Source organism: Pelecanus crispus, chromosome 7 (genome assembly GCF_030463565.1).
Source record: "Pelecanus crispus isolate bPelCri1 chromosome 7, bPelCri1.pri, whole genome shotgun sequence".
In the NCBI taxonomy this organism is placed as follows: Eukaryota; Metazoa; Chordata; class Aves; order Pelecaniformes; family Pelecanidae; genus Pelecanus; species Pelecanus crispus.
This window is the reverse complement of record NC_134649.1, coordinates 42,733,946-42,746,374: the sequence shown is the minus strand read 5'-3', so window position 1 is coordinate 42,746,374 and position 12,429 is coordinate 42,733,946. Positions and strand designations below refer to the sequence as shown.

At 46.2% G+C, this 12,429-nt stretch overlaps 1 protein-coding gene across 9 annotated transcripts in view; it reads left to right on the top strand.

Annotated features, from left to right (window-relative positions):
- Nucleotides 1-12,429, top strand: part of CADPS (calcium dependent secretion activator) — a 227,458-nt gene that overhangs the window by 110,418 nt on the left and 104,611 nt on the right. For all 9 annotated transcript variants that reach the window (XM_075714588.1, XM_075714587.1, XM_075714586.1 and 6 more), the window contains exons 7-9: nucleotides 1,696-1,807; nucleotides 6,609-6,748; nucleotides 8,753-8,819. In XM_075714588.1, the coding sequence (XP_075570703.1) occupies nucleotides 1,696-1,807; nucleotides 6,609-6,748; nucleotides 8,753-8,819 (319 nt within the window). The remainder of the gene's footprint in view (nucleotides 1-1,695; nucleotides 1,808-6,608; nucleotides 6,749-8,752; nucleotides 8,820-12,429) is intronic.

Sequence of the window (12,429 nt, the reverse complement as noted above, 5' to 3'; positions counted from 1 at the left end):
GTTCTCTGCTAATGAGGGCAAGTGGAGTTTTAGGAGTGCTTTCCTTAGCTCTGTCTGGAAGTTTCTGTCTGCTTTTTTTTAATAAGTTTCTAACTTTCTAAGCTGTAGAAACAAAGCTTGAAACACAGCTGTGAAGTCTCAAACATAAAAGCATCATGACTTTTTACCCCTTAGTGTAGAAGGTATTCTTTTCTCTGCTATTTTCAAAATTTTTTAAAGCTTACAAATAGGAATTAGTTCAAGTTCCACTTAATTTTTGTTCCGTGACCCTCTTCAGCCTGTGCTTGTTAGCCAGAGGGGAGCGTTTTCCTGTACCTCAAAAAGCTTAGCACAGGTGAGACATTTGACGTGCTGGTGTGGGTGGCACCACTTGTGGAGGCTCTTCATGAGCCTATTTGAAAAGCCGTGGCCCTTAGGATGTTGAACAGACTTGGTATTTCACAGATTTCTTTTCCCTACGATCTCTCTAAATCAAAGCTGATTGCTGTGTAAGGTCTGGGTATCTGTAAGAGGACCCCACGAGGATGCTCGCCAGCGCAGCTCAGGTGAGCCTTCGCGGCTGTCACCAGGCAGCAGCTCCAGCTGCAGCACGCTGCTCGCTGGGGCAGGAACAGGGCCCAGGAGGGAAGTCCCTGAAGCAAAGTGCAATGGGCTGTGGTCAAACTGGGGCTCTGGCCTCAAAGTTTCCCCAAGTGTCCAAGGCCAGAGAGGAAACCTCTAGCATGATGTGCTCAGGCCCATCACCAGACGTCCCTCTGGTGGGCTGCAGGGCTTCTGCAGTTCCCACGCTTGCGCAGGGAAGGTCAGCTGTGGGGTGAGCTCCCCTTGCAAGACTTAAAATGGCAAGTTTGGCCATAGGCGGTCGGCAGACTGTGGCTGGGACTCTGTGCCTGCAGGGTCCCGCGTGGAACAAGTTCATGTTCTCTCCACACACGGGCAGCTTGTGGTTGCAGGAGCTTGGAGATGCCCTCTAGAAACATGCATGTCTAGAGGGGGTTTTCACATACTGTGGGTCATTCAGCCTCCATCGCGCGGCTTTCCAAGCCACGGGACCAGCCGGGGGATGACTCATGGAGTACAAATAGTAGGCAGGCGTCTCGGTTCATTGCGTAGTCGGAGAGGTGGCCGCTTCCTGGCCACTGCCGTGCCATCCCCAAGGAGCTGGTGTCCTGCTCTGCAGCCCCAGCAAACTAGGATTACTCCAGATGTAATGGCTTGAAATTAAACCTGGGCTGGGCTGGAGGGCTGGCCTAGGACTCGGAAGAGGACCCGGGTTAAATTGGAGTTTCTTCAGAGAAAACAAACCTCGCTATCAACCTGGAAAGAAGCGGTACATTAGCCAACAGAAGAGCAGAGGCATGAGTGATTACAGATGTCCTACGTGCAGATGCCCTTGATCCTCAACTTCTGTTGTGACTATACAGGCCGTTGCTGCAGGAGACATATTGTTCTTTCTAAATAAAAAAAGTTGTCTTAAATTTGGTTTCATGCTGCTCCCAAATACTCTCTTTTTTTCCCCAAAGAACCATCATGGATTTTCCAAACATCTGTCCCAGAAGATAATTAATGCCCTTGTCACTCAGACAGCCCAGCTGCTTCGGCTTCTGCCAGACAGGACATTTTCAGTTAACCATTGCATGCCCAAGCAGTAGTGCTGCTGACGAGCTGAACATCTCTCTGTCCTTATTTTCACAGCTGGGGCACCCAAGGAGACTTCACGACAACACATGCGCTTCCTGCAGTGAAGGTGAAGCTGTTCACGGAGAGCACGGGAGTGCTGGCTCTGGAGGACAAAGAGCTTGGGAGGGTAAGGAGATTTTGAGTTTAATAATGCTTCCTTCTGGCCCTGCTTTTCTAGAGAAATCTCTCCTGTACGGAAATATCTTTGGAGCACAACATGCTCTGCTTTTTTGCCAAGCTTCAGGAGCAGGGGGAAAAAGCAAGCTCTCCACTGCTGGAAAGGAGCGTATCTCGCATGCTGTCTTTGTTGTGAGTTTTTAATGGCAGCATTTCAGCTGGCTGTGCCTGCGCTCCACAAAGGCAGAGGATCTTGTGTGCGATATTGGCAGTCCGGAAAGCCTTAGAAGTTGCTTACGGAAATGGACATTCCTGAGGCAGAAAAGGGGATTATGCTGAAGGAAAAAGAGGGGATTTAAGTTTGGCAAGAGAGTGTTAAGCTGCTCTCATATCTGCTGAGCAGCCGGTGCACGGTTTGAGCATTTGAAAGCACTGACTGCGGTACTCACTGCAAAGGGCTTGAAATCCTGGCTCCCCTGCGGATTGTGGCTGAACTGGTAGCTTCAGTGGGGCTGGACTGGAGAGTGAAATTTGGGGGTTCATTTCCCCCATCAATGGTGTTAATAGCAAAGAGCTCAGATTCCCGGGGCACTGGCCACAGAGCCATCCTTCCCACCCCATCTCTGCCTCTCACCTGCGGTCCCTAACCCAGCACCCTGGGACTGGTGGCCCTCCATGGCTGCAGCCCACAGCTCCAGAATATCTGTGGATGGCACTTTTCTGTGGCTTTGGGACACTTCGGTTCGTCTCCATGGATTTTTTGCAGCTGTGTAATTTGTGTTGGCCCCAAGCATAACTGGCAGCAAACTCCCTGCCACCCCTTCCTCAGCTCCTCAAGGGTGTGAGACCTGCATGGTGAAGACCCCATGAAAACCAGTTCACGGGAAAAGAGGCTGCACCTTACACACGGGCTTGGCACCTCCCATGTCACGGCTCAGCGTGGCCTGAGTGATCTCCAGGAGCAGCCCGGGCTCTGTCTGCCCGGCTCTGCAGCACACCTTGCTCTCTGCCTTGTCTACATGGTCACGGCCAAGAAGGCTGTAGCCAAGAAAGCCACTGATCCTGTGGCAAGCCCAAGTGTGGTATTTATAATTATGGACTAACCTGTTGGGATGTTTCTTGTTAACTCCATGGCTGCTTGTGCCTTGACACAGGAGAGTCTGTGTCTGTAAAGCAAAGTTTTTCCTAATTAACATTGTTTCGTGTTCATCCTATTCATACAAGTGCCAAACATTTTTCCAGGTCCTCATGAGCTGTTGATCTAATTTATATCTTTATGGTGGAGAGTGCTGCATGTGATTTTGTCTCATACAATTTATGTTCATTTTAGCTATTTGGGTTTTCACGTTCACGTCATGTCCTTTGTTCTTGCACTTGAGAGAGAGAAAAGCAAAGCTACCCCTTCTTTTCTCCTCTCAGTCTTCTCTTCAAAGAGTCACAGCCCCTTCAGACTTTCCTCATCCACACCTTGATCCTTCCTTTCTCCCTGTCCTGCTCCTTTTTTCACAAAGGGGTTGACCCCACCAGGCTGCAGGACTCCAGACAAAGACCTACAGCTGCTTTGCTGCACAGCATCGTAATATTTTCAGGATTATTTTCAAAACCTTGTTCTTCAAACAGCCCTGCACTCCTGCCTTTACCCACTGCAGCACGCTGAGCAGAGCTTTTCACCCGGCCGGCCGTGATGCCATTCAGGGCTTTTTCCCCTGAGTGGTTACAGTCGGTGTAGACCCGCTTGCTTTGTAAGTCTTGTTTCCACTGGCAGCCATGAGCGGTGCTGACTTTGCTGGTCTCGGGAAGCAATTAGCTGTGCATGTTGTTCTGAGAAAGATGTCAGGCCCCAAAGCAACCCCTCTTGCCCTGAAATGCTGATGAGCCAGCCCCGCCAATGCACTTTAATTCCTGGTCCAGTGGGAAGCCATCCCTCAGCTCTGAGCTTCTGCAATCCAAAGGATGTGGGCCAGCAGCAGCTAGCGCAGGGAGCCGGGTGGTGATTTCCCCTGGCCCGTGGCCACCAGCACTTTCAGTCGGACAAACTTCAAAGGGGTGCTCGGATGAGCGGCTGAGAGATGACGCGTGTCTGCTCAGGCTGCATCAGGATTTCTTTTTTAATGAAATAATGAAATCGGGAGCACGTTAAGCCCCTGGTTTAGCTGTTGGAGTGGGCACGAACCTGTCTGCACGGAGAGAGGAGGGAAGCAGGTTGTATACACAAAAACACCCATGCTCAGCCGCCCTTTGAGAAGCGGCTTTGTGCTCTGCCAGGCATGTACAATTGCCCACTTTCTATTGCAAGTGTTAAATTGGCAACCGGCCGGCACTCCTCATTTCACCACTTCTATCGAAGAAAGAGCTGGAAAATGCTCCCAAGCCCTAAACTGCTGGATGGGCAGCTGAAGGCATGGGAATACATCCTGGCCCTATTGAAGCTGGTGGCAAGGCTCCCACAGATTTCAGCCATGCCAAGACTTCATCTACTGAGGGGAAGGAGGGGAAGAGCCATGAATTACAACAACACTGAGCAAAGTCTGTGTGCCTTTTGATGAAAAAGAGTTAGAAATCAAAGTAGAGAGCATCCCAAACACCCTGAGTGGCTGCTCCCTCGCTGAGAGATGCGGTTTAGTGCAAGTCTATGTGCTTGCGCGACCTGCCTTGAAGTGGGTCCTTGGAGGCTGCTCAGAGTTTAGGTCCATCCATGTTTCTAACAACACCCCGTGTGGAGGACTCACTTTTCATCTTCAGGATTTGCTTAAATGGTGCAGTAGAGACTGGTGTTGCTCAGTGTCCTGGTTTCGGCTGGGATAGAGTTAATTTTCTTCCTGGTAGCTGGCATGGTGCTGTGTAATGGATTTAGGATGAGAATAATGCTCATAACACACTGATGTTTGAGTTGTTGCTAAGTAGTGCTTGCACTAGTCAAGGACTTCTCAGCTTCTCATGCCCTGCAGGGGGCACAGCCAGGATAGTTGCCCCAAACTGGCCAAAGGGCTATTCCATACCATATAATGCCATGCTCAGTATAGAAACTGCAGGGAGTTGGCTGGGGGGCAGTGACCGCTGCTCGGGGACGGGCTGGGCATCGGTCAGTGGGTGGTGAGCAATTGCATTGTGCATCACTTGCTGTGTATATTATTATTACTATTATTATTATAATGTTACTATTACAACTACTATTTTACTTTATTTTATTTCAATTATTAAACTGTTCTTATCTCAACCCACAAGTTTTCTCACTTCTGCTCTTCTGATTCTCTCCCCCATCCCATCGGGGCATGGGGAGTGAGCAAGCAGCTGGGCTGGGGTTAAACCACAATACTCAGTTATCTATGTAACTAATAACAGCTTCAGATTCCTGCCAGAGAAAGCATTAGTCTAATTCAATAAAATAAGTGATAAATAATGTTGATGAATAAGGGTGAAGTTGAGAATCTATTGATGTTAACCTCAGTCTTTGGAGGAGGCAATAAAATAATTTTTAAAATCATTCATCAGAGGGTAGTAGCATCAAGGGTATTTTGGTGGACAACAGCCCCTAGGTTGTTGACTCAGCAGTCAAGTTGAAGAGCAGCAGAATACAAGATTATAGTCTGGGCTGGAGTTTGGCAGGAGCACGGACTAAGCGTGAGTAAGGAATGAGTGATGGCAGCACAGCAAATAACAAGGGTGAATGCTGCCATTTGTAAAATGATTTGCTTGCATAAAGGTTAATGGATTTAAAGGAGATTCATCTCACTGCAGAACAGTGGAGACTTGAATGAATTTGTGCCAGGCAAAGTCACCTCTGAGAATGAAAGCATCAGAAGAGGAATGGGTGTAGGAGGGAGAGGGTTAAGCCACCTCAGAGGCTTGTATGGAAACACCAGGAGAAGATGGTGGATGTGGTGTAGTTCTGGGAGAAGACTCTGTGGCTCACTGTCCAAAGGAGCTTGCTCTGCTTTCTAAGGGTAATGGGTGAGTGGGAAAAGCACAGCTAAGATCAGGAAAGATTACTTGCCTCTTGGAGCCTTTCAGTTTCTTTGATGACCCAAGCACTTCATTGGTGTTCATCTGCACAGCTCCACTGCAGTCACTGGTGTTGCACTGATTTACCCCAGCTGGAGACTGCCCCATCGTTTCCTCACTGCGTGAAATGGAATCAGAGTCCTGCAGCCACTGGTGTCATGACATGTGATGCAGGTTTTATCTGCTGTTGTAGTGCAGTCAGACACACCAATCTATCTAAAACGTTGCCTGCTGCATCCAGTCTTAACAGTAAGCAAAAAATCAAACCAGCTTCCCCACAACCTGATAGTAGCAATAGATGAACAATTTTAGGTAGAGCTTTCTGAGCCCTTGAAACAGCTCACCTCGCATGGGAACTGTCAGGAAGGCTGGATGCTGACCGAGTTGTATGAGGCTGAAAGCGGGGAATTGCAGTGAGCGACATCAGCAAAAACTTGTTGCTGTTTTACTAATCACAGCAGTCCACCATCACGTCTAGACTGATTTACCTGGACCGTTGCAAGTTCATTTAGCATGGTCTTTCCTTAAACGATGGGAACTGATAATGCAGTTCTGTTCTGCACAGCCCCATGAACAATGGCATGGTAGATAGAGGAGCCGAAGAAAATATGAACTAATCTCAAAATAATAAGCTGTACTTTAAAAAAGCAATACAAAGCCACTGATGGTGGCTGTTCACTAATATGAATAGAAATTTCCAGACTGACTTTTAGGGGAAAAGTAGCTCATCTGATGTGCTTTTGTTCCCCATTAAAACCCATTTTGTGAATAATTTTTCCCTTTAACGTTGTTGATTTTGATGCTTGCAGGTTGTTCTCCACCCTACTCCCAATAGCCCAAAGCAATCAGAGTGGCACAAAATGACTGTTTCCAAAAACTGCCCGGATCAAGACCTGAAAATCAAGCTTGCTGTGCGAATGGATAAGCCTCAAAACATGAAGCACTCTGGGTAAATGCTTGTTTCAATCTGAACTCAATTTGTTTTGAATGTGCATTAGAAAAAAACTCTTTTTTTAAGATTCTGGAAGAGAAGGTAAAAATGGCATTAGTTCAGTCATTTATAATGCACTTTCCGTATTCTTAGCATAGTCTTTTTAATGCATATCAGCCAAACAGTTTAAATTTTAAACGGTATTCCTCAGGATATTGTTAGGTTATTTTTTTCCTGTAAGGAAATAACAGCTGAACTGCCCGACTCTTTTATTGAGAATGGCACAATTTCTTAATTTATTCTGTGTTTCCCTGTATTGACTTCTCAGAACGAAAAGCACAGTGCACCTTCCGCTTGAATTATACTCCAGTATAATCATCATTATTTATATGGAGATACACGGCACAATTAAATAGCAGTTGCCTGGAGTAGGACTAATGATCTCGAAGGTTAAAAGGGAAACCTCTCCCCTCCGGACGTGAGTGTCAGAGGATCTGGGGCCAGGGAGGTCCCTGACTGCCACCCCTGGCTTCCACCTTTGTGCCGTGCAATTACAAATCAGATCATCCTTGGGAAGATCTAGCTAACGCTATCGGCAAGGCTTTCCTCTGTTTGCTCTTCAGAGCTGAGGATGTGACAAAAATAGAAACCATCCAGGAAGGTCACTGTTTTGATTAACACTTTCTCCGGTACGTTTTTGGTGCTATAAAAGTGACTTTGTTTCATTTTTATTTTCATAGTGTTTTGTTAGATTCGATCCATTATTAGATGCTTTGGATCACTCATCTCTTTTTTAATTCCTTCTCCTCCTCCTTCTTTCTTCTCCGCTAATGAGATCAGAGCCAGTAGCCACATGTGAAATTTAATTTTTCCATCACAATCACAGGCACCAGAGCCACGAAAAGACAGTTCACCTGTCATACTTGTTTCCTTGACTGCAGCTGATAGCAACAGGACCGAGCAGTCCTGGCTTTTCCCAGGCTTTCTTCAACTAACATTTGATTTACAAGATGCTGCTTAAAACTATGTGGTTTATAATGCTAGCTTGCTATCAGAACTGAGATTGTCTTTCTGTTGATGTTAGCGGCAATAGGAAAAAGGACAATTATTGCCCTGTTCTTGAACTAGCCAAGTACTCAGTGCCCACATTAGCACGACTTCGAGTTTTGTGGCTTAAACATTCACCAAGAGTATGTTGGATCTCTTCTGGCATAAGGAACCACTAGCACAACCAAAAAGGAGTTGTTTTTCTATTTATTGAGCTGGAACTAAAGTAATTGTAATGATACATAAAACATATTAATGCTGAATAATGTCCTTGTGTTTATTATTGGTCTGGTGCTGCCACTATTTTTGCCAGTGTTTGTAGTACAGTGTCACAGTGGCCTCTTCATCACGGAGATTAAATGCTAATTTTGACACTAATTTAAAAAGTTAGTTCTTCCTTTGTTGAAAATAGTAGATTCCCTCCTCCTTAGAAATTGCTCAGTTTGCTTGGATATCTGTAGCCAAGTGATTTCTAGGAATTCATCTTAAGCTGTTCAGTGAAATGTCCTGGTTTAGTGAGTCCAGTGGATACTGGGATCCCAGGTACCGGTTTTGATGTAGTAAGTATCCCTTGTCTTTGACAGTTCCCCTCAGCCAAATGGTTCTGTGAAAGCTTAAAGCAACATTTGGGGTTTAAATTTAATTCTTGTTGAAAATGTTCACCCATCTGACCATGTCGTAGCTTTTCACTGGCATTGAAGGGCTTCTAAATTCTGAACAAGTTGTGAAAGACAAAGAGAGAGTTAATACTGTGTAACTTTAAGACTCTGGGAGCTGTTTGTGTCACTTTCTTAACAGGTTATTTATTCAGGCTAGAAATACACACATTCATGAATGCTGCTGAGCTTAAAAGTCCTGTAATTATTCCTGCTTGTGTATTAACTTCAGTTTCTAGGTGTCAAGAAAACATACTGAAAAGCAAGAGAACAGCATATAGTCACTTGTGTGTTGAATTCACCTATTCTTTTCTCCTAGATATTTATGGGCCATTGGTAAAAATGTTTGGAAGAGATGGAAGAAACGATTCTTTGTCCTGGTCCAGGTAACAGATTTAACTAGAAGTGATCTTAAATCACAACATGAAATGTTTAAGTCTTTGTTCTGACCATTTTCAGTGTTGTATAATTGATGCAAAGCTGTGGTTCTGTGTAGGGTGTTTGTTAAGTGTTGGATTTTTTTTCTAAATGTATACAGCTTCTCAAAGATATCCCACTTGCAGACCTCTAGCCATGAGTTTCCTGATGCAAATGAATGCTCAGTGAAATGGAGAACCAATTTTAGTGAGGAATTAATAAGATGAGGAGGAAGCTCAGTCTGTCTTGGCTGGAGGTACTTGGGTGCAAATGCTCCCTTTTGAGCCTCCAGATAAAATTTGAAATGCATTGAAATCTACAGTGATTGAAATCACTGGTTATGACAGAGTCAGTATTTTGTTCTTGATGTTTATCTTGCCTTCACGTTCATTACTGCCTCTCATTGTCTGCAGCTCTCATCGATCATTTTGCAATGTCTTTCTTCCTTTTTCCCTTTTTTCTTTTTTTCACTTTCTGCCCTCCCAGTTTCAGTTGACCTGTATATTTGCCCATGGTTAAGAATTTCAAGAAAACAGGCAGAAGATGTCCTCTGTGACCTAAAAAGATCTGGTCGGTGCTTGGTGTGTTAGATCTTCCCTCACCTTCCCAAGGGCAGCTGAAACCACTGCACTGGCCACAGAAGTGTGGGGTCCCAGTTTGAACAGCTCTATCTTCACACCAACCTGATAAAGCCACAGATTCCTCTTGGGTCCATCTCTTTCTCCCTCCTCTCTGGGTTCCCCAGGGTATGTTGTCTCCAAGTATGAGAAAAGAAAGCTTTGTGCAAGATCCTGTGATGAAAGCAACACAGAGATGCTCTGATCTGCTCAGCACAGATCCAAAGTGATCAAGTCACAGGGTGAAATCCTACTGCCGATGCAACAGATGGCAGGTCTGCCGCAGAGGCGCCGGGATTTCACCCATGTGTAAGATCTGAGATGGTGTAAACCAGGTGCACCAGGCTCCACATTTTGGATGGAGCATGCTTGTGTGCTGGCTTTCCTGTGCTGATAACGGGAGGATTCCACACAGTCCATCTTCCACATTACACAGCTTCAGTCCTGAATCACCTGGTGTAAACTGGTTAGTTTGTTTTGAGTTAGTTACTACTCCAAGTTCAACTGTCTCAGTAGGAAGCTTAATTGCATTCCCCATTTGTCCATCACTGCTGGCTTCCGTAGCACTAAACTATGTGGCAGATAAGAAAATCTATCCTGGGGGGGTAAAAGGGATTTATGATGTGTGTGACCCATGTAAGTAGGAGCCCATTTGGAGAGACCAGTTGAGTACCTAGTCCAATAACGGAGTACAATCAGCAGCGGCAGTTTAAGTGCTCGTTCTGTGCTCCAAATGGGGTCAAAATGGCCACAGAAGTGGGGGAGTTAGTGTAGAGCAGCCACAGGAGATGCCTCTATCTGCCCAAGCAGTATATTTAGATTTAGGTAAAGGTGATGGGTTTACGAGCTGTGTAATCCATTCCTAGAGGCATTTGGTTTGCAAATGCACCCTCTGTGCAGGGACTGGCCAGGTCCCTGGTGAGGTGGGGGTGCTTGGCACCTCGCAGGGTAACCCAGCATCTTGCAGAGCTAGACCACTGGAGGTAAATCCCAAACTGTCTCCTGGGTAAGAAGCAGCAGAGGCCATAATGAAGAAAAGGCCTTTTGGGAACATCATGCTGTGACCGTGTTCTTGGGCAGGGATTGAGGGACTGCTTTTCTCTGTGTGTTTCCTTTATTATGTTCTGAAATGAAGTTAAAAGTGCTGTGGCAGTCTGTGATCACCTGTAGAGCAACTAGTATTGCTTTTCCCTGAGAGACGATTCATTCCTATTAGACCAAGTTCTCAATCCCTTTTTCCCTGTGAACAGAGATTCTCCAAAGCAGAGAATCCTCTTTCCTAAAATAGCTTCTCCCATAAATAAATCTATTGATACTCTTCTGTGCAAGGGTTTGCAGGTTTGGACATGGATTCCCATGTCTCTCTCAAGGAGGCTGTCCTTCTGGCCTTTCTATGTGGTTGCAGTTACTTCTCTAGTTTTCAGTTGCTATGTATTCTCCAGCTTGCTGTGGAATTGAAGCTCTCAGAGTTATTCCATGTTTTCTCATGTTACTAGGTCTGTATTCGTCAGTTGGCATATAAAAGCAGAATTTGGCCAGAAAAGCAATTCATCTGAATAAGATGAGCAGACTTTTGCCCCCAGAGAGTCTCTGTAGCCCACCTCAGAAATTCCAGCTGCCACTGCAGCTTCTCTGTTATGTTACCGTTTGCTCAACATTTGGTGCAATGTAAAGTGTTCTGCCGTACATCAAATATAAACAAGAAACACTCTCTATGCAGTCCCTCAGATGTAGTTTGAGCATATTGAACATGTCAGCAGGCAATAAAGATGGAATAAAAATACTTTGCTGTCCGTATGTTTGTCATTTGCTTTTCATGCAATGCAAAGGATGGGTGCTGATATGAGCGGGGATTGGCAGCAAAGGTGTTGATGTCCAGGATGCTCTGAACTCTGCTAAACCGCAGACAGAGAATAACCCCGGCAGGAAGGTGAGCTGGCTCCGTTACATAAAGCACGGACAAGGAGCAGCCCTTGTTTCAGGAGCTTGTTTGTCTGCACCAGGCTCCTGCTTGCGCCCGAGCCAAGAGATGGAGTCCCATGCATAAAGTCCATTTGGGACAGAGCGGTCGGGTCAGTCTGTGACACTGCCAAGAGGGCAAGGGCTGTAAGTTCAGATGAATAACTAAACGTTTCCTTTCTGACCCCTTGTCTCTGTCCCTTACCTGTAGCATCTTCTATTGCAGCTCTGTCTCCTCTCCCGTCCCTTGCAGAGTAACCTCCTCCTTCTGGTCCTGTGCCCTCTCCCTCCTGCCCCTCTTTCCCCATTTCAGATGGACGCAGCCTCAGTTCCTTCAGTGCTATTGGGTGGTACTGCTCCGCCTTCTGGTACCAGTGGTTAAGAAATTCATGGTAATAACTACTGAAACTCTTCATAACCATCTAAACAAGGCACAAAGGTGCCAAACTGCATGGGCGGCACCAAGGAGGAAGGTGTCGATGGCAGTTTGTCTCTTTTGTGTCAGTAATGCCTCGCCGGTATGAACGGAGGCTTTGCGCGTGTGTGTAGAAAAAGGAGCTCTACAGGGAGCATTTCCAGGGCTAGCTGGCTTCTGTAAGCCCTGGAGAGAAGGGGAAAGGAGCGGTAACTGCCTTGTAATTTGGGTGGAATAATCCCTCGCACCTTCTGTGTCTGTGTAGCTGCGAGGGTTGTACAGGAGAGGAGATGATTTGTTTGGGTGTAGTGGGTGAGAGCGGTTCCTTTGTGCCATTCCTAGAACTGGGCCTCACCTCGCCAGCGCGTGCATTGCTGGGTGGACTCGGTTCAACCCCTCGGGGAAGGTTTACAGCGTGGCGCGGCTGGCAGAGCTGGTGCGTGTGCTCCTCCAGCGTGCACCCATGCGTTAAGAGGGGATAGTTTTCTGTTTCGAATGAATTGCAGTCCTCTCTGCATGCTGCCCACCCTTCTCATAGACACCCTTTGAGATGAGCAGCAGAAGAGCAGAATACTGATTAGATGTAAA